This window comes from Magnolia sinica, chromosome 12 (assembly GCF_029962835.1).
Source record: "Magnolia sinica isolate HGM2019 chromosome 12, MsV1, whole genome shotgun sequence".
NCBI classification, from domain to species: domain Eukaryota; kingdom Viridiplantae; phylum Streptophyta; class Magnoliopsida; order Magnoliales; family Magnoliaceae; genus Magnolia; species Magnolia sinica.
In genome coordinates this window covers 57,540,975-57,567,958 of record NC_080584.1, presented here as the reverse complement: position 1 = coordinate 57,567,958, position 26,984 = coordinate 57,540,975, and the positions used below count along the sequence as shown (strand labels likewise).

Below are 26,984 nucleotides of genomic sequence, written 5' to 3'. Positions count from 1 at the left end.
AAACGGTTGAACGGTGTGGATTTAAGTCACATGTATCACCGTAAGGCCCTAAGTCAGGTCCAAACAACCTCGGTGGATCCGTAGTCTCACCTAATTCGCTCCCGAAACTTCACGACAGAGCGGATTCGACGCAATAGCGGTCGCCTACAAGTCAAGTCAGGATTGCCACAATAGCATCTTACGACCGTCAAGTAACGGCAACCAATGGAGCGTACGAAACGTGTCCTTATTTTATTGGATAGAAGGTTCCAGAGCGACTCCGACTTCTATATAAAGCAACCAGTTTTCGCAGAGGTCTTCATTCTCTCTATTCCAGCGAACGCGAAGAAGAAATCGTAGAAAGCTCTTAAAAGTAAGTTCTCTCTCACCGTTTCTTCTGCTTTGCTTTTGAGGAGTATTCATCTGATTTTGTTTCGATGGGTTTTTAATTTTTGATACGATGTTGTTTCAATCGAGTTTTGATCCGATTTCTCTGTAGATCTCTCTCTCTCTCTCTCTCTCTCTCTCTCTCTCTCTCTCTCTCTCTTTTCAGTGTTTGATAGATCTGTTTTTTATCTGATTTCTCGTAGGCGATAGAGTTTTGTTATCACATTGTGTTTTTATCTTATTTACTTGTTGAGAATCATTGCCTCTTGCTCTTGATCGGTTGTATTGTGGAGTTAGTCGTAGATCCGTGCTGAATGACTTTCGATAGATATGATCTGTTGATTTTCTCATCATTGATAGGGTCTATGGTTGGGTTAGGAATAGTTCTGCGTTTTGATCTTTTATTATTATTATTTTATTTTTTAATTGTCGAAAATTGTAGCGTTGTGCTCTTGATCTTGTTTTTGTTCAAGTCGTTGGTAGATCTTTGCCCTATGATCTATTGATTTGATCGGATCCGTTGATTTATTCCCTCGTTATGCAGATCAAATCTATCTCTTTTTTCTTTTTGTCTTTTTTGCTTGTTTCAATTTTACTTAGAAGAGGCTTATTTTTGTAGATGCATGTTTGATATGCTTTAGGATGGATGGATTTGGAGCATTGATTACTTCTACAGAGTTGTCTTGATGAAAGTAGTAGGCTGTCCTTGGGTTAGGGTTGAAACTCAGGCAGGTCTGGTTGGGTTGAGGGTCTACCCGAGCCTAACCCAATCTCAAGAGGACCCAATTTTCCACTTGACCCAACCCCACTGGCCCGATCTGCCCAACCCTGATCTAACCTGAATTCCTATGTACTCAACCCTAAACCGACCCAACAATGCTAATGCAAACCCTAATGGGGATGCTAAGCTACATGGCTTGGATCATGTGAACTTTGACGACCTGATAAAACCTCTCAGCTAGAGGTGCACACAAGTCGAACTGAGTCGAGCTGGGCACAGCTTGACTCGGCTCGGCCACTTGCTAACCCCAGCTCGAACTCGGTTCTGCTCGGTCCTCGAGCCTGACTAGCTAGCTCGGCTTGGTTCGGTTAGTAGCACGGGCCAGTTCGAGCCAAGATTGAGCTCAGTTCGCTTGTGCAGCATTTTCACAAACACATGGACTGCACCTTCAAAATCTCGCTGTATGTAAAACAGCAGCAGTGGTTTAATAGGTATTTAATCAAACACCTTCTAAGCCACATAAAAATCAAGAAAAAAAGGGTATTTGTTTCATATACATACCTCCCTTGCCACCAGCCACACGTTGTTGAGTCATTTCATCAAACACTTGGTGAGCAACATCAATATCAAAGTAACCGAGTCACTGAACTGGTTCGATTCGAGTTGGGTTCGATCTGAGTTGAGTTGAGCTTGGGCAAGCTTGAACTCGGTTTGAAAATTTTTTGAGCTAAAAAAATCAGCTTGACTCAGCTCAAACTCAGTTTCGAACCGAGTCAATCGAGCTTTTTCGAGTCGAGTCGAGCGAGCTAACCGAGCTAACTCGGTTTGTGTACAGCCCTACTCTCAGCTACACCCACTTTCTGTGATTTTTAGATAGCCATGTAAGGTGAGCTAAAGAAGTATCAATCGGGGTCTTTCCACACACACCCCTTAGGTCTTAAGGATTTGACGGAGTTAGCACAACTGCAAGTGTTGGTATGATGGGTGAAGGCATGCTTACACCAAGTCCAGTCCAATTGTGGTGACTGTCCATCCACCCTTCCAAAAAAAAAAAGAAGAAGAAAAAACCTCTTCAAATCCAGAGAAAAGAAATAGCAAACCAAAGAACATCTATTCAAAATGCCTCCATAACAGTCTTTTATAGGCTATAAAAAAGATGGAGAAGCCCTCATAAAAAATGATTAAAGTGGCCCTAAATCTTGTCACTACCATGGGCCCTATGTAAATGGCCATAACTCACTCAAACGGCATTTGAATTACATGATTTTGATCTTGGTGGAAAGCTAACTCTATGGGCTATCAAATATGGCCAATTTTGTGTCATCAGACTTTGAATGTAATGAAAATACAAAAGATAATTTATTGACTAAATCATGAGTCTTATCTCACTCAACAGACTAATTAAATATGATTTGTGAAGTTGATTAATATATAAATGATCCCATCCAATTGATTACTAGACTCTTGATTTGGTCCAAATTATCTTTTAAGACAATCTGAACAGTTGAATTGATTAGATCTTAGATCAGCCAGATTGTGAGGCTATTTGGCGCATCACTGACCTAAACACATGTTTTTATTCCCAACCCTACTTACTGAACCTAAATCTGCTCAACCAAAAGCCAACCTCCACTCCAAATCATTTTGGACTTTCCCAACCCTAACCTGACCCAGGAACCCTGACAACCTGACCTGAACTCAGGTTGGGTTAGTTGGGTTTGGGTTGAACTTAACCCAAGTTGGGATACCTAGTTTGTGTATACGCAATCATATGGGTGTGTAGACAGCTATTTACACAATAGTGTATATACTGCCATATACATACCATATTCATGGTACATAATATCCTGCATATGCACACCATATTCATGTTAGTTCTATCATAAAATTATACTGTAAGAAGATTGGCCACTTGTGGCATGGTTTGACCAACTTTGAGTCACTTCACACTCATCACTAGGGGTTCAACTGCATCACTCCTGAATCACAATTGCAGAGATCTCAATTCCAATATGAATGTAATATAACTACATTTTGGATGTAGCCCATCAATACTAAGAGAGACAATTACAATTTAGTCTCTCCACTTCATTTTAAACTAATAATATCAATCCAAACTTTAGGAGTATGCTAACCTGCATTCCATACAATTCTGGCCCATTTGCAATGAATCCAGATTATATGTTGGCCCTCTGAAGTGGACAACAAAAACTTTCCTTCCTAGCAATCACAACCATCAGACTGGTGGTATTCTTACCACATCTTATGAGCAGTTGGTCATGCTTCTTTTAGTCATCTGTTCTTATGCCGGCATTGATATGCTACTTGTGATTTTTGCTGAGGGGGTTATGTTCTTTTTCTCTCTCTTTTTTTATATAAAAATAAATAAATTAAATTAAATTAAATAGGGTTCTCCAGTTATGCCTCTAGATGTATTTCCATTAATCATCAGCTATATTCTGATGCTTTTTCCTTTTCCCATTTCTAGATATTAGCCATTGTCGCTTGCTTCCTAATGTAGTGTATTGTTTTGCACATGAGTTAGTGATGATACACCAATGCTTATCTTTCTTCAGCTTTGTTGATTACAGATGCAGATCTTTGTAAAGACACTCACTGGAAAGACCATCACTCTCGAGGTTGAGAGTTCTGACACAATTGACAATGTCAAAGCCAAGATTCAAGACAAGGAAGGCATCCCTCCTGACCAGCAGAGACTTATCTTTGCTGGAAAGCAACTCGAAGATGGGCGTACATTGGCTGACTACAATATCCAAAAGGAATCAACCCTTCACCTTGTCTTGCGTCTCAGAGGAGGCATGCAGATCTTCGTGAAGACACTCACTGGAAAGACCATCACTCTCGAGGTTGAGAGCTCCGATACAATTGATAATGTCAAGGCCAAAATCCAAGACAAGGAAGGCATCCCTCCAGATCAGCAGCGCCTCATCTTCGCAGGAAAACAGCTTGAGGATGGGCGTACATTGGCTGACTACAACATTCAAAAAGAGTCCACCCTTCACCTTGTGCTCCGCTTGAGAGGGGGCATGCAGATCTTTGTCAAAACACTAACAGGCAAGACAATCACCCTTGAAGTTGAGAGCTCTGACACCATTGACAATGTGAAAGCTAAGATTCAGGACAAGGAAGGTATTCCACCCGATCAGCAGCGATTGATTTTTGCTGGGAAACAGCTTGAGGATGGCCGTACTCTTGCGGATTACAACATCCAGAAGGAATCAACCCTACATCTGGTGCTCCGTTTGAGGGGTGGCATGCAGATCTTTGTCAAGACCCTTACAGGAAAGACCATCACTTTGGAAGTTGAGAGCTCTGACACCATTGATAATGTGAAAGCCAAGATTCAGGACAAGGAAGGTATCCCACCCGATCAGCAGCGTTTGATCTTCGCTGGGAAACAGCTTGAGGATGGCCGTACTCTTGCTGATTACAACATACAGAAGGAGTCAACCCTTCATCTTGTCCTCCGCCTCAGGGGTGGCATGCAGATCTTCGTCAAGACATTAACAGGCAAGACCATCACATTAGAAGTGGAGAGCTCAGACACAATAGATAATGTTAAGGCAAAGATCCAAGACAAGGAGGGGATTCCCCCAGACCAGCAGAGGTTGATCTTTGCAGGGAAGCAGTTGGAAGATGGGAGGACACTTGCAGATTACAATATCCAAAAGGAGTCTACTCTTCATCTGGTTCTGCGACTGCGTGGTGGAATGCAGATATTTGTCAAGACACTGACGGGGAAGACCATCACCCTGGAGGTTGAGAGCTCAGATACCATTGACAATGTGAAGGCCAAGATCCAGGACAAGGAGGGGATTCCCCCGGATCAGCAGAGGCTGATTTTTGCCGGAAAGCAGTTGGAGGATGGTCGCACGCTTGCTGATTATAACATTCAGAAGGAATCGACACTCCATCTGGTGCTCCGTCTCCGTGGTGGCATGCAGATTTTTGTGAAGACTCTCACTGGGAAGACCATTACTCTGGAGGTGGAGAGTTCTGATACGATTGACAATGTTAAGGCAAAAATCCAGGACAAGGAGGGGATCCCACCAGACCAGCAGCGCCTCATCTTCGCAGGTAAGCAGCTTGAGGATGGGCGGACACTGGCAGATTACAACATACAGAAGGAATCCACCCTTCACCTTGTCCTCCGCCTCCGCGGTGGTTTCTAAGTCTGTGCCTGGTTTTAGATGAATTAGCATTCTGGTAGTATGGTTTGGTGAAAAACTCTACAGCAGTCCTTTAGCTTAAGATTCTGATGGTTGGTTTGAATAAATGCACTGTTATGATAGTTCTATATTTTTACCTAAATATTCTCTTGTTAAGACTGAAGAATGGCCCTAATGTGGCTGTTTCTAGGCTACTTCTTTCACCTGTTTAAGTTAATATATCTTGTTCTTCAGTAGTTTTATACAGTACCTTTAATCTAGCCAAGTACTTATATTATAAAGTTTTATGATCTGAAATTTTACATTAAACTATGCATGTTTTGAGATGTTTGAATTCTCTGTTCTAAGCTGTATTTAGAAGCCTGCAGCTCTATGGCAGTAGCAGTTTCTGAACTGTTTTCTCTTGAGCTTCTGCATTAGGAGTTGTGTTTGAAGGCTACTTGTTTTTTCCTGCAATGTTGAAGTAATATGAACTTGACAGAGCACATAACATGTGCTCTGTACATGTCAGATCTTGCCAACCTGTGAGCAGGTGAGTCACGGTGGAGATTTTACTAATTTGCCCAAAGCAGGTGCCACATGCCAAAATAGTGAAATGTTTCATGCTCAATGGAACAGGTATCTGTGGGGCTAGGTGCCTGTACAAAGGAGGCGTCCAATTCTTATCTTTTTAAGAGAGAATCTCCCTAGAGCAGTCGTTAATTGACTGAGAGAGAGGGAGCGGTCAATGTTGGTAAAGGAGTCCAATTCTTTTCTTTTTAAGAGAGAGAGAGAGAGAGAGAGAGAGAGAGAGTCTTCCCTGGAGCAGTCGTTAATTGAGAGAGAGAGAGAGAGAGAGAGAGAGAGAGAGAGAGTCTCGAACAGAATCAAAACTCACAGAATCAAAATCCATGTCGAGTTTAACTAGTTAGATCTCACCCGTATTAGGGGGGAAACCATGTTATCAAGATTCGATGATATACTGGTTCTGTGATCTAAAATAAAAGATGTTCATGTGGACAGGCCCTTTTTTGCATGATCCTTTCTCTGAATATTATCTCAGAATGACCACAGGCTCTTTCGTATAAAATAGAGTTTCACCGGAAACTATCCTAGATAGTGAGAGAGCAAACCCATTTAGACTTTTTGTGGCTTGGAAGCGATTTCCATGGTACTTTGGAGATCTGGGCTATGCTCTTCCCGCCCACAAGCATCTACGGAGTAGCTTATGCATGCTGCACTCCTGTCAAGATGAGGTTGGTCCAGCGGGTTCTGCTTTCAAAATGAATTTCCGGCTGAAATTTTCGGGCAAGAACATCCCACTGGTGGGCTTACTAAGGGAAAGGTTCTCCAAAATGGAATTTTACTTCACTGAAGAGAGATCCATCAAATTCAAAGAAAGTCTCATCATCCCTTGGATCCAAGTCCACGGGTCTAAATACGTTTGATTTTCTTATGAGATTTATGTTGGGCACTTTCATGGTTGGATAGGAATCCTCTTCAATGATCCAAACCCTGTATATATACTGGGTAGCAATAGGCTGGCGTCACTGCGCCAGGCTAGGCTTCCGGCCTGACCATATCCTACCCAGCCCTTAAATTTGTTAAAATCTCTCTCCCTTTGAATTTTCCTTATCCATCCATTTATCAAATGGGCCACACTTGCACAAAGAAATAAGCATTTTAGAGGAACGAAACCAACCCTTCATAATGAAGACCGGGTACAAACAGGTCAGCCTGGGTCAGGTTGGGCTGGTCTAAAATGACAAGCCCCAAGTCCAACACACAAAAAAAAACATTGATTGGGCCATGCAGACAGGATCCAAGCCTGGCCAACAGGCCGAGTTGGTCCAAGCCCAACCTAAAGCTGGGTCACCCTGATGTATATAGATAAGCTTATGAGTCGTGGAGGGTAACTAAAAAGCACTCAAAGATCATATTACCATTTAATTTTTCTAAGTTGTCCTTATGAAAAGTAAAAGGGTCAAATGATTACAGGGTTGAAAAACTCCAATCCATGAGCTTTTGTTTTTTCAGTTCACACCCATACAAGGTGAGCCGCAACCATTTGGATCATTTGAAGATGGCCCCATTCTTGGAGGCTAAAGGCCCGATTCATTCTATTGTTATGCGCCTGGATGTATTGTAGCTAGCCTCTGATCTTATTTGTCTCCTCTTCCTTTAGCGGTCATTTTTTTGTAATACATCCATGTGTACCGGATGTATGTCTGTCGTGGGCCCATTTCAAACGTGTGGTGTTGACTGAGCATGCAGACAACTTGCAGGCTCACCTGATAAATGGAACAGATCTCACACTTCTTGATTGTATAATATGTAATAGACTGCTAATCCCACGTGATATCCTATCATGTTGTGCCTGTTAGGGTTCCACTTTTTCTTTTTTGGGTCCCAAGTTCATATAAAGGAGGTTGCGTCAGGTTAGCAGTTGCATCAAACTCAAGGCATGACTAAAGTCATGAATTTGAATAACAAAACATTCCATACTTCATTGCAGGATGCTAGTTGTTGCCCTTACTAGAGTTGATTGGCATAACATGATTCATGCATCCCACCCCAATTAACTGGAATGTAAGACTTAGATAATGATGATCTAACACAAAATGCATCCATGATTTACTGAGTAAGAGTAAGCCCAGGACTCAGTTTGTAACGACCTTAAATTTATGTACACCTAAAGCTGTGATATGTGGTTATAAATTTAAATTTTTATTTAAGAACAAATACAAGTTAATAGCTAAGTTGGTAGAAATACTCTTAGTTGACAGATATATGAGAGTTTTTGCAGAAAAATCAAGAGAGAGAGAGAGAGAGAGAGAGAGAGAGAGAGAGAGAGAGGATTTTAGGAGAGATTGTTCAGGTAAGTACTGGTCGATGGATTTATTTTATTTTTTTGTTATTTTATTCATATATGCCCGATCTATGCGATGGATGGTGTGGATTGTCCACACGAATCAATGCATAGGTACGTAGATGAATTTTAAGAAAGATATGATTAGGATTTCAAATACGGGCAATAATTTAGGAATGGATTTAATTGCTTGTGTTTGACCGTGTTAGAATGGATTTGAAAGTATCACTTGATCCTAAGGGTCAAAAGATGTCATTGCCTTGAATTTCATATCAATCCGATTAGTGAATGGACCATTTGTATTAGATTTAATTATATATGTGAAATGTAAAATTATGTTTGGTCCATCAATAGTGTTAGATTTAATTAGATTCGTTTATATAAGAAAATTGATTAGATTGTATGATGGTCACGCCAATCAGATATAACTTCAGGAATCATTTGTACCATAGATTCTAATATGGTAATTGAACGGATCAAATCTGATCCTCACCATTTATGCTTAACTTGGGATAGATCTAACTTGCCATCCAAAAAGTATGGATGGATTTGACCGCTTAATGGCCATAAAGATGAAATGATAGAATGATACATGTTACATTCTGGATTAGATTTTGAAAGTATGAATGGATTGGATCTAGGTGATCTATTGACCATTTCCAAAGTGGGGACTTTGTGATTGTCAATGGATGGTTCAAATTTGTCCCATATGATCAATGGATCATTTAAGATAATAGAAATAAGGAAAATAAGAAAAATTAAAAAGTTATAAATTTTGGATTGTTTGGACAATGTAAATAGAGACGGCTCGATCGATTGTTTCGACTATCGAAAATAGCCCAATTGGTCCAGTGACTTAATTCTCAAAATCTGATTATGTTCGACAAGGTATTTTGACCAATCGAAAGGCATTTCTACTGATTGAAAAAGTAGTTTCAATTGATCAAAATGAACAAAACGTGTCCAATGAATTTTTAAAAAAATCAGATTTAATTTGACCAATCGAAGTAGGTTTCGATCGAACGTCAACCGGTCGAAGGTACTGTTGACCGATCAATTCAACCAGTCGACAATACACTGTAATTTTCTATTTCTCTAAACTTTGATATTTTAATTTTGTGAGTTAAATTAGTGACAACCCTTGATCATTTAAAGATAATCAGACGATCAAAGCACTTTGGTTGATCAAGTGGACCCTACATCATTTTAATTCTCGAGTTTAGCAGGGTTTCAGTGTCCATTATAAAACTCAAAAGTTTTCAGAGGGAGAGAGGTTGACATGCCTCCCCAAACCTTTCTGTCTGATTCCCTCAATTTCTCCACGTATTTTCCTTTCCTGTCAATTGCCTCCTTAAATGGTAGGGGGAGCACTAAATTTATAGATTGAGATCGTCAGCTCATGGTGAGCCAATGACATGATACCTATCCTTATTTTGAGATTTTGACCTCTAGGAAACTGTGACAAGATCTTTGTTAGGTATAAAAAAACATGCCAAGTGGCTATTAATGTGCGACGTGCCAATGGCCTACTTTATATCTTTTGCGCATTTTCTACCATACATTGGGGGTTCTAAGCCTTCAGAGGATTGAGTTTATTCTCTGGGTTTACCAACTTGGTCTGAGATCGACCGATTGAAACCATTCAATGCTTTCATGAGGCGTTTGGGTTCTATTCGGCCCTTTTCATTTGAAATTTTGACGCTTCCTTGGCTGACAAAGTTTAGTTTTCTCGAAGAGATGCTAGGTTAATATTTATGGAGAGTACAGATTTTCAGCTAATATTTGGTCTCTCAGGTTCCAATTCTTCCGATCAGGTCCGTTAGTTGTTTCCATGACCCGTTGAGGGGTTTGCTCCTTGATTAGTTTGGATTTTTAGTGGTTCTCGAGTTGTCCATAGGTTTTTTTTTAATTGAATCTTGACTAAAGCTTGAAGTGTAATTTTATTTTCATTTTGGGTAGAGTTTCTACAAATATCTTTTTTTAGTTGCGTGCAATCGAATGTTAAAACGAGTGGACACCCCACCTTCTGGGTTAGAGATCGACACAGTTTAGTTTATTTCAACTAAAGTGTCGTTTGTTAAAATACTTATGTAGTTATAGATTAACTCAGACATTTCTCGACGGTCAGGAAAAGCATTGTGATTTGTCCATATGATTTTTGCGATTTTACAAGGCAACAAATTATACATGAAGGGCCTGTTTGGGAGAGTGGATTTAGAATCCCCTAGATTCGGAACCCCGTGGATTTGAAATCCTCCTATTGTGTTTGACACCCTGGATTGGGAATTAACTTTAATCCAAAAGTAGTTATGCATGGTATATTTACAGGGTTTGAATTTAATTACTAAACCAACTTTAATATCTGTAATTAGTGACGTATATAATGTTTGACACAATGGTTGTAATAAGCCCGCCAAAATATATGCTTTGCCCAAAAATAATGAAATTCCAAGTCTCATATGGGCTATAAGAACAAGATCATGTCTAAGTGACTAACCAACGATTTTTAACCGTTAATTTACATGGACAATATTTGGACGGTGTTGATCATCATATTAAAGTAATTATAGTGATGCAATTGATAATCTAACTGTTTTAGGATATCATTAGTGGGCCATGTGCCTAATAAAATAATAGTCTAGTGACACACATGTTACACATGCAACTCTTGGAAGGATTTTAGATGTAATCCAAGCTCTCATCATGGATTTGAAACCCCAGTTACTTTATGTAAGACCCATAACCTCGCAAAACCTTCCGTACATTTCTACTTAAACAATGGCATGTTCTCAGCGGATCAAATTGACGAGTTTTGATCGTTATCCTACTTTTGTACTGCGATACCCTGAGACTTATATCCTAGCGACCATGTGAGCGTTACGATTCCAACGCTGCGTGGTACGCCCTATTTTGACCCTTAGATTAGAAGTTATAATTTTGGCACAATCCAAGGTGAGTCGTGTAATGCACGTGGGCCCCACTTGTACAAATCTATATGTTGTCAAATCAAATGATCCATCAATCAATCAATCCATCAATCTATCAACCCATCCATCAATCAAGCCATCCATTACTCATGTCACTCTCTCCCCATTAGTCAAACAAACTCATGTTATTCTCATGCAACTCATACGCTTACTTATGCTAGCCATCATTCTTTTATTCTTGTTCTCCCCATTTTACTCCTCTATTCTCCCCTTATTCCCTCCCTATCCTAAAATCTCTACCACAAAAACTCCCTAACTCCCTCTCATTTCTACAATTTCCTAGTAAGAGTAGAGAGGGATTAAGAGAGAAAAAAATATTAGAAAAATTAGAGAGAAATTAAGAGAGAAAAAGAGAAAAAGAAAAAAAGATTAGGGAGAGATTAAGAGAAAAGAAAGAGAGCTTGTGAGAGTATTAGGAAAGATCAAGAGAGTAAGACTAAAAGAATAGAGAAAAGAGTGATTAGAGGAGGTTAAGAGTGGAGAGGAGCTTAGTGGACTGTTCGATCGCCGATTCAATCCGATCTAACCATTCATCCTTCTAAGTGAGTGCATGAGAGGGTTAAAACCCTTCCCTTCTTTGTGATTTCTTTATTTTGTTAGGCCCATAAGGGTAGGACCCACCTTAATCATGCATTGAGTATGTGGTGGACCCCATAGTGGCATGGGGCTACCCAATGGTCGGATTTATTTCCCTTCCTTTCCATTTATTTTCTTATTCTCATGGTGTTGTGGGACCCACAAGTGGGTCACACTATTGGAGAGCGTGTCCCACATGCTATCATAGCGTGTACCACCTTGTGTGGCCCACCGTAATGTTTAATTTCTATTTAAGCCAGTTAATTGTGTAAGCACACTTGGATAGTGAAAATACACCAAAAATGGATGTGACCCAAAGCTTCTTGGCCCCACAATGAGTTAGACATTCAAATGAATGGAGTGGATTTCCTGGGTGGGCCCTACCTCACCCTTAAAACAAAAGAGAGGGAGAGGGTAGTGGCACCGTCGTCCCTGGACGCAACAATGTCTATAGACATGTCTCTCACACCATCACCTTTTAAAGCCACCATGTGGGCTTCTCTCGTGAGCCCCATCATGATGTGTGTGTGTGTGTGTGTCATTCACACTGTCCATCCGATTTCCCTTCTCATTTTAGGCGTTGAGCTAAAAAATGAAGTTAATTTGAATCTCAAGTGTGCCATACCACAAATACTAAGGGATTGGGTTACCTACCGTCATTTCTTACATCACATGGGAGGTTTGGAGTAAGTTTTCACTCGTGGGATCAATATTAATGTATTTCTTAGATCCATATCATTCGTCCATCTACTGGCTCATTTTAGCCGTGAAGCCCAAAAATCTAGACAATCCAACCATCAAGTGGACCACACCACAATCGATGGTGAGAGTGGGAGCACCCCCTCACGTTAACCATGCGGATGTGGGGTGGGGGCGTCCTAACCATGGATCCCACCTTGATGTATTTTTCTAATCCACATCGTCCACCAATTTCTCCATGTCATTTTAGGTTATAAAACGAAAAATGAGACAGATCCGAGTTCCTAGTGGACCGTACCGAGGCAAATAAATTTTCACTGTTGGAACTTTCTAAGGGCGACTGTTGTATGTGTATAGGTGGTAGACCTACCCATCATTGGATTCCTTTAGTCCATAGAGAGCTCGCACATATAATGGACGGAATGGATTATCTACTAGTGGACCCCACATAGTAGAAAACTACAAAAAATAAGAGGAAGAAAGGAAAAAAAAAAACAACAAAAGTGTCACGGGCTGACGTGAGGGTTGAAGACTATTTGTGCTGCCCCCATACATGGACCCCACTATGATGAATTTGTCTAATCCACACCATCCACCATCTACTTCAGTTAAATTCAGGCCATGGGCCAAAATTTGAGGCAAATCTAAGTCTCTAGTGGGCTGTACTAAGAAGAATAATGCCCATCTGTTGAAACCTTCTAGGGCTCGCTTTGGAGTCCTTGATCATTCAAACCAATCCTAGTCAGAGTTCATTTGACCTCATTCGAGGTGACCAAGATGGTGAACGGATTAAATCATCTACTTGGGGCCCAACTTAAAGTGTATGCAAAATATACAACGAATATAATAATAATATAAAAAATATAGGAATGCCATGCACGTGTGCGATAACCCATTCTTGGCGAATTTTGAGTCTCACAAGAGGGACCATATTCTGATGTTTATATTGAATCCACACCGTCCACTGACTTCTCAAGATCATTTTAGGCCATGGGCCAAAAGATGAGATAGATTTGGGTCTCAAGTGGGCCGCAATAAGGAAAACCAACCATTATTATTGAAATCTTCCAAGGCCCACTATAGAGTCCCTGTTCGTCCAAATCAACCCAAATCAGAGCCCATTAGACTCACTCGAGATGGACAACGCGGTGAACGGAGTAGAAGGTTCACGTGGGGCCCGCACTGATAGCATATAAAAAAAGAGAAACAAACACAAAAGATATGTGTCCCCGGGCGGCATTGCCCAGTGACATGAGGGAGGAAGCCTCCTCGGGCTGCCCCCACATGTGGGACCCTACACGATGTATGTATCATATCCACTATGTTCATCCGTATTATCAGACCATGTTAGGCCATGGGCCCAAAACTCAGGTTGATCCAGATCTCATGTGGGTCGTACCATAGGGTAATGTGGGGGTAGAAACCTCTTGAACTTGAGATTTCTTGGTTTTGGGATCTCTTGAACTTCAGAATCCCTAGTTTTGGGATCCGTTGGACTTGGGAATCCCTGAAATCAAGATTTCATAGGTCTTTGGTTATATTTGGCATCTTGAATTCAAATCCTTAAATTAATTGGTGTGTGAATGTTGAAACTATATTTTTATTAAATCCATTTAAGCATATACTTTGCTTGAACTGATGAAATCCCAAGACTCAGATGGGCCATGAGTATATGATCACATCCTAGTGACTAACTAATGATCTGTAACCATCAATTTACATTAGCAATGATTAGATGGTGTAAATCATTCTATTAAAGTAATTATAGTGATGTCATTGATAATCTAATTATTTTGGGATATCATTAGTGGGCCATGTGCCTAAATGGATTGGGAGCATACTAACACACGTGTTGTACATGTGAGTATCCATCCGGGTTACTCCCAGTGGACCCTGCCTTGTTATATATATTCTATTCATGCCTTGCAGGCTACATAAGGAGCTGATGTTAGTCTAATGTGGGTCATACCACATAGACTTCTATATTTCTAGTAAGGCATGTCGTTCAGTTCCCACTATCTGTATATGGTGTGCCAATTACGGCTGATTATTGTTTGATATGTCTGATAACATGCTAGTGTACTTAACCTGGTAGGACACACTAAGAACATGCTTAGTATAATGACATTATGCCCAGACATATGCCCATATGCATCATTTGTATGCATGTTATGGGTGGCGATTAATCATATCATATGCTATTGGGCTAAGATACTTAGGGAACTTCATATGAGATAGGGTTACCCCACATGATCACACGGTACGTGCATGTTTGATGCATGACTTGGATGGTATGACTCATGCATTTCGCATCTTATATGTCACGATCACTTTATGCCCTAGCGACATTAGGGTTATGGCCTCCACAAATATATCATGGATGGCCAGATTAGATACCGAACATATCTGTTCTAGCAATTGGGCGTCATGGATGTCCTTGGGTGAAAATCCTTAAACTCTTGTGGTACCAGTAAACCTTTGTGGTACCAGTATAATACTTCAACTGAGTAGATAACATGAGTGCCCGAGTGCTGAAAGGAGTGTGACCTTATCCGCCTGAGAGTAGGGGGCTGTAAGCTAAGTTGAGTTTGACCAGCTCATAAATGGGTCCGCTATCGATAAGCTGGGTAGGCATTGGCATACCCAGTGTAAGGCAGATAGTGAGGTCTCTTCCACTCACTTGGTCATGCGCGCATTGGGGCGGCAGCCAGTGTTTGAGTGTACTAGACTTCGGTGATATTTCCAGTGGCGAACTATATTGATACGTGGACTAGTAGAGGATTGACATGCTTGTGTTGCATCTCTAACATATGACATTCGACCATGTAGTCCTTGCATTGCATAGCCTTAGTATGACTAACATCATTTATGGACTTGCCAGTTTAGCCTTCCGTTAATTTTGCTTACTTTGACATTTGTATGCTTGGCACATGCATTACGCACACATGCACGTACTCTCTAAGCTTCATAGTAAGCTTATACACATTCGTTTCGTGCAAGTTATGTTAGACTACGTAGCATTGAGGCAGGAGCATGTGCCCGATCTTTTGAAATTTTGTTATATGATATATTTTCCTTTCAGCACTGTACTCAAATATTATATTAGTGGATATATGGTGATGATGTTTTGTGACTTGGGTACACTTGTGGTTATGCTCCTTTACCAAAAAAAAAAAAAATCACCCTGAAAATTCTCCTTGTACGATCCCAAGATTGGAACCTGACACATGAGAGCTAGGAGCCGAGAATGGGGTAGTACAGAGGCTGTTGACACTGTATTCGATGGCCAAAAATTTAGTGAGCTCGATTCCAAGTTTAGGGCATGACACTTTATGCCCCCAAATAGCCTGGGGATTTGAAATCACCTCAAATCCCTCCAAATCCATGTTGCCAAATGACCCTTAAGGTTGTTTACAAGTCCTAATTCTAAGTAGTCAGAGCCCTTATGCTTTTTATAGCCTTATGAAGATAATCACTTGGATCTGTAAACGTAGTTCTTGATGATGCACGATCCCCAATGAGTGCTTGTAAGGCATGTTGTTTGTAATGGGTAATTGCTTGCACATTTTGCTGCTTTATGTTCTTTATGAATCTCATACATTACAATGTGTTGGGCTTACAAGTGTCCCATAATAGAGTCACCCCAAATTATTTTTTTGCCACTTGAATTTTCAATTCCCACATTATGATTATAAAGGCTTTTCATGACTAAAAGTGTGGTTGTGCTAACTCGGATGCACTAGTTTGCATTTTAAGACGATCAAATTAGCACCACATGTTAAGGCCGACTATCCTATGTTCTACTTATCATTTTGGAGAAATATGAGAATTCAGAGAAAACTAAAATCAATTATTAATACCTCGAATATCGTGCATGTTGTTTTGATTTTTGAAAATAAAATTCAGTCCTTCATCTTGTGATCCAATGGTCACATTTAGGAATGGTTTTTATTGAAATATTTTTAAAATTATCAACAATAAAATTTAATCATTTTCAATTTAGTTGATTACACCCGCCTCGATCGTCTGTTCCAATAGGCACATCATGTATTTATCATTTCCTTTTTGTTTTGCAATTTGTCGATTGTAATGAACATTATTTTCAAATATTAATAAAATTGTCAACGTTTTGCCTTCTTTAATTTAAAAAGGAATCTTTGTTCATTCGAGAATTATTTTGAACTTAAAGTGTTGATGAAAGAACAAGTTCTTAAGCTCGTAGACTCACTTTTATTGTAATAACACAAAAAGAACTCATTTAGAAGGATTAGCCTCATTTCCTTTCACAAATCACCTGAACATAGTACAATATTCATGAACAAGAGGAGTCTAGATCTTTAATCCCAATCTGTAATATACTCGTCTCGATGAAGGGGACACCAACAATTCAATCAACCCTTGAGTTAGGCAGACTCTAGCACGCCTGCTCATCCTACTCACACACGTGTATCAAATCTTGACCCTTACTCACATGAGCAACATAATCTGATTGAATTGAGTGCAACAATACCTTAAAATGATCAGTGAAATGGTTCGATGATAATAAAAGACACGTAAATCGAAGGGGGCCCCAAAGTTAAAGATGGACCCCAAAGTCTTGTCTGGTTAGGGTTGAAAGTTGGGTGGGTTCAACCTAATTCTTGTGACTGACCTGACATTGGGTTGGGCTTAGGCAGGATGTATCGGGTTCGGTCTCAGGCTTGGGCTATACAAACACCAACCCAATAAACCTTGTTGGCTCGAGTTGCCCGACCTAACTCAAACTTGATCGATGTATAAGTTGCTTATAAATTATAATTAAGTGTGGATTGTTTGTGTTAAAGTCACAAGAAATTCCAGTGCCGTCGGGTTTCATTAGTCTACGTGATTTTTGATGACTAAAGCTAATTAGATATGCTGGATTTCTCTCCCAAATAAATTGGTGCTACACAATATGACTTTTAAAGTAGTTATCTTATATTTTAGCTTGTTTGTTTAGAAAAAAATAAAGTTCTTTACTATAAATAACTACATATATAATTAATAAAATCATAGATACAAAAAATAACATGTTTATTGAAAATATAATATTCTATTATAATAATAAAAATATTAGCATATATCAACCTAACTAATCCAACCGAGCCCACTTGAGTTAGGCATAGGTTAAAAATTTCAAACCCGAGATTAGGTTGAGTTGGGTTAGGGTCAAGGTATAGCAACCTTGAGTTGTGCTAGGGTTGAGCACCAACCCAACCCGCCCGACTTTCAGCCCTACGTTCGGTGGTGGAAGGGTCAGTGAGCAATCCGCGTCCCTTGAGGATACCTTAGTCTGGTAGGGTTCGATCCTTTTCCCTCGTAAACGGTGTGGACTTCTTCCGAGGAAACTTCGCAATCGGCAGCCGATTAGGTGTCATCCGAGTAACACGTTAGTGGTGGGCCCACTTTGATGCACTTGATGCGGATCCACCGAGTAACAGCTACCCATCCGGCGAACCCAATCAATCCTGGCCCACCTTGATGTACGTGCCTCACATCCACGCGTCCATCTGTTTTGAAAGATGATGAAAATGAAGCAGATCAAAATCTCAGGTGGACCATTAAAAACCTCACGTTGGCCACAAGTTTTTTGGGTCAATCTTTTGTATAATCCCTCCATCCTGGTCTTTGTGGCCTTATCAAGATGTTGGATGGTAAATAAACATTTCGGTGGCCCTTAGGAATTTTTTAATGGTGGGCATTCAATCACAACTGTTTCGCATGGTGTGGTCCACCTAGGATCTAAATCTGATTGAACTTTCAAAAACAGATGCACAGCATGGGAAACGGATTGGCAACTCCCCCAGCCACCAGCCAATGGCTGGTGGTCACTGCTCTGTCGGCCCCACCATGATGTATGTGTTTCATCCATGCTATCCATCTATTTTTTTTTTTAGATCATTTTATGGTATGGGACAAAAAATGGGGTGTATCCAAATCTCAATTGGAACACATTATAGGAAACAGTGTTGATGAATGAACGTCGATCATTAAAAATTTTGTGGCGGCCATAAAATTTTGGATCAAGCTGATCTTTGTTTTTTACCTTCATCTAGGTTTGTATGATCTAATCAACAGATTGGATGTCAAATAAACAGTACAGTGGACCTTAGGAGGATTTAAATGGTGGATATCCAATCACTATTGTTTTCCTGTGTTGTGGTCCACCTGAGACTTGGATCCCTCTCATTGTTGGCTTAAAGCCCTAAAATGCTAATAAAAATGGATGATCAGAATGGATAAAACACATCCATCATAGTGGGCTCATAGAGCACCGACCACCAGCCACTGGGCTGGTGGCAGGAGTAGCCAACCCGTTTCCCACAGCATGGATGTAAAGCAAATACATCAAGGCAGTCCCGCAGTCTAAGTTGGATCTTGAGATCCACACAGCCGCGCCCTCCCAAGCGAGGAAACGTTGGAACAACGACTCAGTCGCAATGCTGCTTTCCCTGCAGCGCAAGTCAAGAAAGGCACAATCGAATGTTATGACCGTCAAGTAACCGTAACCAGCGGGACGCGGATTTCCTGTAAAGCCTTTTTAGCACGAGGTTTCTGCGCTGAAAAGTTAGATGGCCCACCGTGATGTTTTGAGAAATCTACTCCGTCCATTCATTTTATGAGCTAGTTTTAGTATTTGATAATAAAAATGAGAAGTATACAAAACTCAAGTGTGCCGCACTAAAGGAAAGGTGTGTAGAGAAATTTCCACCGTTGAAACCTTTCTGGGTCTACAGTGATGTTTACATGCCATCCATGCCGTTCATAACATAATTCCTACTGAGATAACTAAAACTCAGAATATTATACCAATTCAAAACTTCTTTGGCCTCCGAATATTTCAACCGTGGACATTTAATCATCACGTTTTCGGCCCACTCGAGTATTGGATACGGATAATTTTTGACACATGTCCTAAAATGATCTCAAAAAGCAGATGGACGGGGTGGATTTATTACAAACATCACGGTGGGCCCTACCTAGGTTTACGGGTAATAACTTCTTGCGAAAGGTTTTCGCAGGAAATCCGCGTCCTAACCAGCGGAACTCTCCAGAAACGCAACGTGCGCCTGTCTTTAGCTTATTGGTTAGGGTTCCTAAGGTTCTTCGACTCCTATAAATTGCAAGCTAATCCTGGAAGCGGTCATTCTCTCTCTTCTAGCGACGGCGTTTTCTCTCTTTTCTAGCGAAGGCAAAGGCGAAAAAAAGTCGCAGACAGGCCATCTGAAAGTATGTTCCTCTCTCTCTCTCTCTCTCTCTCTCTCTCTCTCCTCATATATATCTCTCTCTGCTCATATATATCATGTTTTTCATCCGGTTTACCATCGTTGATAGGGCTTTAATAGATGTGTTCTGATCTTGTTTATTTTTTGAAAATCATAGCCTTTTTTCTTTTGATCGGTTGTATTGTGGGAGTTTTTCGTAGATCCGTGCTGAATGACCGTCGATACATATTTTCCGTCGGTTTTTCTTGCGGGTCTTTTAAGAGCATGTGTTTTTCTCGTTATTGATAGGGTCTATGGTTGTGTTATGAATGGATGCGCGTTTATATCTTGTTTTCTTGCTGAAAATCGTATCCCGGTGGCATTGATCGAGTTTGTGTTTGAATTATTGGTAGATCTATGCCCTATGATCTATTGGTTTGATCTGACCGATAGATTTCTTTCATTCTGTAGATCGGATGTCTTTTTGTTTTTTGTTTTGGATATTGATTAGGCTTTCTTTATGTATCTTTGAGGAGCATGTAATCTCCTTCTCTTTAGTTTTTCCCTTGTTTCAATTTTACTTAGAAGAGGCTTAATTTTCTAGATGCATGTTTGGTATGCTTTGTGAGATGGATCTGGAACAGGGATTACTTTTGCAGAGTTGTCTTGATTGGATATTCTTGTTGAAATAGTAGGTTGTTCGGGTTAGGGATAAAACTCAGGCACCCTAAAGTGATGCAAAGGATCAAGGATAGATAAAATTGTTGGGACTCGTGGAATCACATAGAGTGGAATTAAACAAAGTAATCACAATCACACAAGCAAATCCAACCAGAGAACAATCCGAATTTATGTGGAAAAACCCTTGCTGAAAAAAAAAACTATGGCACAAAATGAGAATGCACTATGAAAAATGAAGTTACAAGAGATGAAACCTTATCGATCAAAGCCTCAAGAATAAAAGCCATAGCCTTTTTCTCTCCAAAACCTTCAAGCATATCATAGAGAATCCCAACCTCACCCAAATCCTGATTATACCCTATATATATATACTATTGCAACCGGAATAGGAAACAAATTGTGCACTTACGTAGTTCTACCTGTGCGTCTTCGATGGGACCTTCAATGGCATTGACAATCATCGAGGACCAGTCGATGACATCGAAGCCACCTTCAATGCCATTGAGTAGCAACTCCAAAACTGTCCAGCAATTAACTAAGATTTTTTCGGATTTTCTCGATGGGATCGAGCATCTGTCAATGGCATCGACATTTGCTTGATGGAATTGATAGTCTGCCAATGTCATCGACAGACCTTTTTATAGACATATTCAAGACATTAGACAACAAAAACAATATTTTTATGGAAAAAACAAAATTGTATTGAAGGAACCTAATAATCCTCTAGGAGCTGGGTGCTAGAGATCACAAATATCCCCTTCAAAATCCTCTTCCAGACCAAAGAACAGCAAACCAAAGAGCCTTTATTCAAATCATCAAATTAATCCATTACACATCCACAACATATCCTTATGTAGGCTTAAGGTGAAAAAGAGAAACCCTAATAATAGAAAATGACCAAACTGCTCCTAAATCCCATCACTGCCATGAGCCATAACTTACTCAACAGCCTTGGAATTGCATGACCTTGATGTTGTTTGAAAGCTAACTCAATGGGCTATCAAAAGGGGCCAATTCCATGCCATTGTGACATTGTTTGGTGCCCCAAAAGTGGGCCACCAAAACGTGATGAAAATACAAAAGAGAAGTTATCAACTAATCATGGCTTTTATCTCGCACAAAAGAGAACTTGATTACTATATGATTGATCCAATGGGCTTCACAATTTAAGTTTGACTTTTGATTCCATTCAATTGATTAATTGACCATTGATTTAGTCTAGATCATCATTCAATACAATATGAAGGGTTGGATTGATTAGATCTTTGATCAATCAGCTTGTAAAGACCATTGGTTTGTGCTGTATTGGTTAAGTTACTGACCTAAATACATGTTATTATTCCCAACCTGGCCTAACCCAACCTAAATTTGCTCAACCCAAACCAAACCCTAATTCCAAATCGCCGATAATATCGCTGATAACCGGAAATGCAGGGAAAATGGGGGAAACTTGGGGAAAATGATGGAATTTTTTAGTGAAACTTCAAGACATGGCTAAATACACATATTTATATATTTAGGAATAAAAAATTGCGAAAAGAATACATTACATAATAAGTTTTCATTTAATGGGACCCAAAAAGCATGCGATGCCATAAAAAATCACTTTAATAGCAACAAAAATGAGTTTATATATTACAAATGCAGCTGGCATACATTAATTAAGACACGTAAAAGTAAATGAACTCAAAGAAAAAAACAAATATATGATTGATCCAGAACTTTCGTGGCCCATTAATTGTCAATCACCACTTTTTCCTTTGGTATGGTCCACTTGATAATTGGATGTACTTATTTTTTGGATAATAAGCTAAAATGATTTGGTATCTACACCGTTAACTCATTTTGACAAATCATTTTATGGTATGGGCCAAAAAATGAAATGAATCCAAATCTTAGGTGGACCACACCACATGAAAAAGTGATCATTGAATGACAACCATTTAAAAAATTACAGGGGCTACATAAGTTTTGGAGCAAGCAAATATTTATGTTTTCCCTTCATCCAGGTCTATTAGACCTTATAACAAATTGGATGGAAAATAAACATCATGGTGGGCACTAAGAAAACTTCAACGGTGGATATCATTCTCACCACAACTTCCTGTGGTGTGGACCACTTAAGTCTCATATCTGGCTACATTTTGGGCTCATTCCCTAGAATAACATATCAAAATGGATGGACGGTGTAGATAAAACAAATATATCATGGTGGGCCTTACAGAGCCCTGACAGACCATCCATCTTTAGGCTCCTGATCCGCGCCAACGCAGATTTTCCCAGCAGCAGAGTTACCTGAGAACTTTCTGAGAACTCATCAAATGTGATGTAAGTCCAAAATCTAAACGGTCTAAGTGATGCAGCACTCCATGAAACTTCTATGGCTCAACTTTTGCTTTCATCTAAGACTTCAGTGGGCCATTATAAAAGAAAACAATTTTCTCCCTTGATTTGCATCATTCTTTGTTATGGCCCACCAGAGTTTTAGATCAGGGTAAAATTTGGTTTCTGGGAGTTTCATGGGATGCCACATCACATGAACAGTTCAGATTGCAGGCCCACTACACGTGTGAAAAGATGCATACGTACCTCTTGTAGCCGTGCCCGATGAAAAAGGACGTGGAGTAGCTACATGACAAGTTGAGTAGCGAGACTCGCTACAAAAGTGACGTCACCAAGTTATGTGGATCCTATCATGATGTATGTGTTGTATCCACACCGTCCATCCATTTGGAGAGAACATTTTAAGGCATGATCAAAAGAATTAGGCCGATCCAAAACTATAATTGACCCCACCACGGAAAACAGTGGCGTGAGTTACACCCACCATTGAAACCTTCCTAAGGTCCACCGTAATGTTTATTTGAGATCTAATCTGTTCATAAGTTAACACAAACATTAAATAAGGTAAAACACAAATATCAGCTTCATTTAAAACTTTTATGGCCATTAGAAATTTTTAATGGTGAGCGTCACTCTCTCCACTTTTTCTGTGGTGGGGTCCACTAGAGATTTGGATCTGAATCATTCTTTGGCTCATGACCTAAAATGGTCTCTCAAAATGGATGGACGGTGTGGATACAAAACATACATCATGGTGGGACCCACAGAACTTGGTGACGTCACTTCAGTAGCGAGTTCGCTACTCAACCCGTCAGTAGCACAACCGCGCCCGAGAGAAAAGGGCTCCGAACCCATTTTCCGTCCGAGCGACCCTGAAACCCTAGATTCTTCCCCAAATCTTCGGATTTCTCTGGATTTTTTTATTTTTTCTCTCATTTTCTTCCTAAATCAATTCCGTTAACAATCTAATAGAAGAAAGAAGAAAAGGGAATCGAGATTTTCTTTACGGTAACCTACGAATGGCGAGCTTCGATTCAAATGGCCCACCAAATACAGCTTCCAATCAGGGTAATCTATTCTACAGGTGCGGAAATCCACCCTATTGAAAGTTTCCCTCTCTCTCTCTCTCTCTCTCTCTCTCTCTCTCTCTCGCACAAAAGAGAACTTGATTACTATATGATTGATCCAATGGGCTTCACAATTTAAGTTTGACTTTTGATTCCATTCAATTGATTAATTGACCATTGATTTAGTCTAGATCATCATTCAATACAATATGAAGGGTTGGATTGATTAGATCTTTGATCAATCAGCTTGTAAAGACCATTGGTTTGTGCTGTATTGGTTAAGTTACTGACCTAAATACATGTTATTATTCCCAACCTGGCCTAACCCAACCTAAATTTGCTCAACCCAAACCAAACCCTAATTCCAAATCAGATTGGAGTTTTCCAACCCTAACCTGACCCAAGGACCCTGGCAACCTGGCCTGATCACCCTAACCCAAGTTGGAGCCCTAGTTTGGGTATGTACAGCTGTATACACAACCATATGGGTTTGTAGATAGCTGTTTACACTAGATTGTGTATATACCGCAGTATAGATACACTGGTATGCAATTATTTTGTAAGAAGATTTGCCACATGTGTGACATGATTTAACCAACTTTGAGCCACTTCACACTCATGACTAGGGGTTCGACGGCATCACTCTTGAACCACAATTGCAGAGATTTCATCTCCAATTTGAAAGTAATATAACTATATTTTGGATTGTAGTCCCTCAATACGTATGCTGAAAGAGGCAATTACAATTTAGTCTTTCCACCTCATTTTAGACTAATAATTTAGATCCAAATTCATGGCATTCATTTTTAGAAGAGAGTTCTGTTTCTGATTACCTTTCTTTGCATCTATGATAGGTTTGTGCTGTATTAGTTTGTTTAGGTGACAGTTCTCTGGTTCCTTGTCTGTGATTACAGGTAGATTATTTATAGGGTGATAGTTTAGTTTACAGGGCTAGTATATACTAGCCCGGTAGCATTCCATACAATTTTGGCCCATTTTCAGCAATCTGGATTATATGTTGGTCCTCTGTAGTGGACAACAAAAGCTTTCCTTCATAGCAATCACAACCATGATACTGCGAGTCTTCTCACCACATCCTTTGAGCAGTTGGCCGTGCTTCTTTTAGCTGTTTGTTCTCATGCCTGCATTTATATGCAAATTGACCATTGATTTAGTCTAGATCATCATTCAATACAATATGAAGGGAGGGATTCTCACAGTTATGCCTTGCGGATGTAATTCCATTTATTCTTGTTGCTTGCCTCTTTTAAACTTTTTTAAAGGGGTGGTTGTAGAAGTTATGTAAAAGGGACACTGGTGCTTATTTCGTCCTTCTTATTTTTTTAACGGTACTAGAATAGTGATGTTCTGTTTGCAAGGCAGTGAGATTGGGGCTTAAAATTTCTTTCCATCATATTAGATGTCATTTTCCATTATCAAAATCTTAGTGTTGTGTTTTCAATAACTATTCTATTGGTACCACTCTGCATTCATTCCCAATTGTTCATCAGTGATATTCTTATGCTTTTCCTGTTTCTGGATTAATTGCCTTGTGTTTCTTCCTAATGCGGTTGTATTGTTTAGCTAAGGACTTATTAACTATATACCAATGCTTATCTTTCTTTCTTTTGTTTTGTTGATGACAGATGCAAATCTTTGTAAAGACACTCACTGGGAAGACCATCACTCTCGAGGTCGAGAGTTCTGACACTATTGACAATGTCAAAGCCAAGATCCAAGATAAGGAAGGCATCCCTCCTGACCAGCAGAGGCTCATCTTTGCTGGAAAGCAACTTGAAGATGGGCGCACATTGGCTGACTACAACATTCAAAAAGAGTCGACCCTCCACCTCGTGCTCCGCCTGAGAGGAGGTATGCAGATATTTGTAAAGACACTCACCGGAAAGACCATCACCCTCGAGGTGGAGAGCTCCGACACAATTGATAATGTAAAGGCCAAAATCCAAGACAAGGAAGGTATCCCTCCAGACCAGCAGCGCCTGATCTTTGCAGGGAAACAGCTAGAGGATGGTCGTACACTTGCTGATTACAACATACAGAAGGAATCAACCCTTCATCTTGTCCTCCGCCTCAGGGGTGGTATGCAGATCTTCGTCAAGACACTAACAGGCAAGACCATCACTCTAGAGGTGGAGAGCTCTGACACTATAGACAATGTGAAGGCGAAGATACAGGATAAGGAAGGGATTCCTCCGGATCAGCAGAGGTTGATCTTTGCAGGGAAGCAGTTGGAAGATGGGAGGACCCTTGCAGATTACAATATCCAAAAGGAGTCTACTCTTCATCTGGTTTTGCGTCTGCGCGGTGGAATGCAAATATTCGTCAAGACACTGACAGGGAAGACCATCACCTTGGAGGTCGAGAGCTCAGATACCATTGACAATGTGAAGGCGAAGATCCAGGACAAGGAGGGGATTCCTCCAGATCAGCAGAGGCTGATTTTTGCCGGAAAGCAGTTGGAGGATGGGCGCACCCTTGCTGATTATAACATACAGAAGGAATCGACGCTCCATCTGGTGCTGCGTCTACGTGGCGGTATGCAGATTTTCGTGAAGACTCTCACTGGGAAGACCATAACTCTGGAGGTGGAGAGTTCTGATACGATTGACAACGTGAAGGCAAAAATCCAGGACAAGGAGGGGATCCCACCAGACCAGCAGCGCCTCATCTTCGCTGGTAAACAGCTTGAGGATGGACGCACACTGGCAGATTACAACATACAGAAGGAATCCACCCTTCACCTTGTCCTTCGCCTCCGTGGTGGTTTCTAAGTCTGCGCTGGGTTATAGATGAAATGGCTTTCTGGTGGTCTGGTTAGAATAAAAAAACTATATGATTAGGTTAGGTTTTGAATGGTTTGTTTGGGCAAATATATGCTCTATGTGATGTTTTTAGGTTTTTAGCATAATTTTCTTGTTAAGACTGAAGAATGGCCCTAATGTGGCTGTTGCTAGTTTGCTTCTGTTTTTCTTTAGTTGTTAATAAATCTTTTTCTTCAATAGTTTTATATGTTAGCTTTATCCTAACCATATATCATGAAGTTTTCTGCTATCTGAAATTTTGCATGGAACAAGGCGTGTTGTGAATGATTGAATTCTCTGTTTTAATCGTGTTTTAGAATCCACACTCCAGCTTAGGCAGTAGCAGTTTCTGAACTGTTCTCTTGAACTTGACTGTCTATGAGTAGTGTTTGGAGACTTGGGGTATGTTAGATAACTTATTTTCAGCGTTTATCATATGAAATTTGATATTTTCAGTGCTT

The 26,984-nt window shown here is 40.1% G+C and overlaps 1 protein-coding gene across 1 annotated transcript; it reads left to right on the top strand.

Moving 5' to 3' along the window:
• Positions 1-202: 202 nt before the first annotated feature.
• Positions 203-26,729, top strand: LOC131220086 (uncharacterized). Its single transcript, XM_058215056.1, has 3 exons — positions 203-352; positions 3,679-5,277; positions 25,348-26,729. Exons 2-3 carry the CDS (start codon positions 3,679-3,681, stop codon positions 26,491-26,493), a joined length of 2,745 nt encoding a protein of 914 aa, XP_058071039.1. The 5' UTR covers positions 203-352; the 3' UTR covers positions 26,494-26,729.
• The last annotated feature ends 255 nt before the right edge of the window (positions 26,730-26,984 follow it).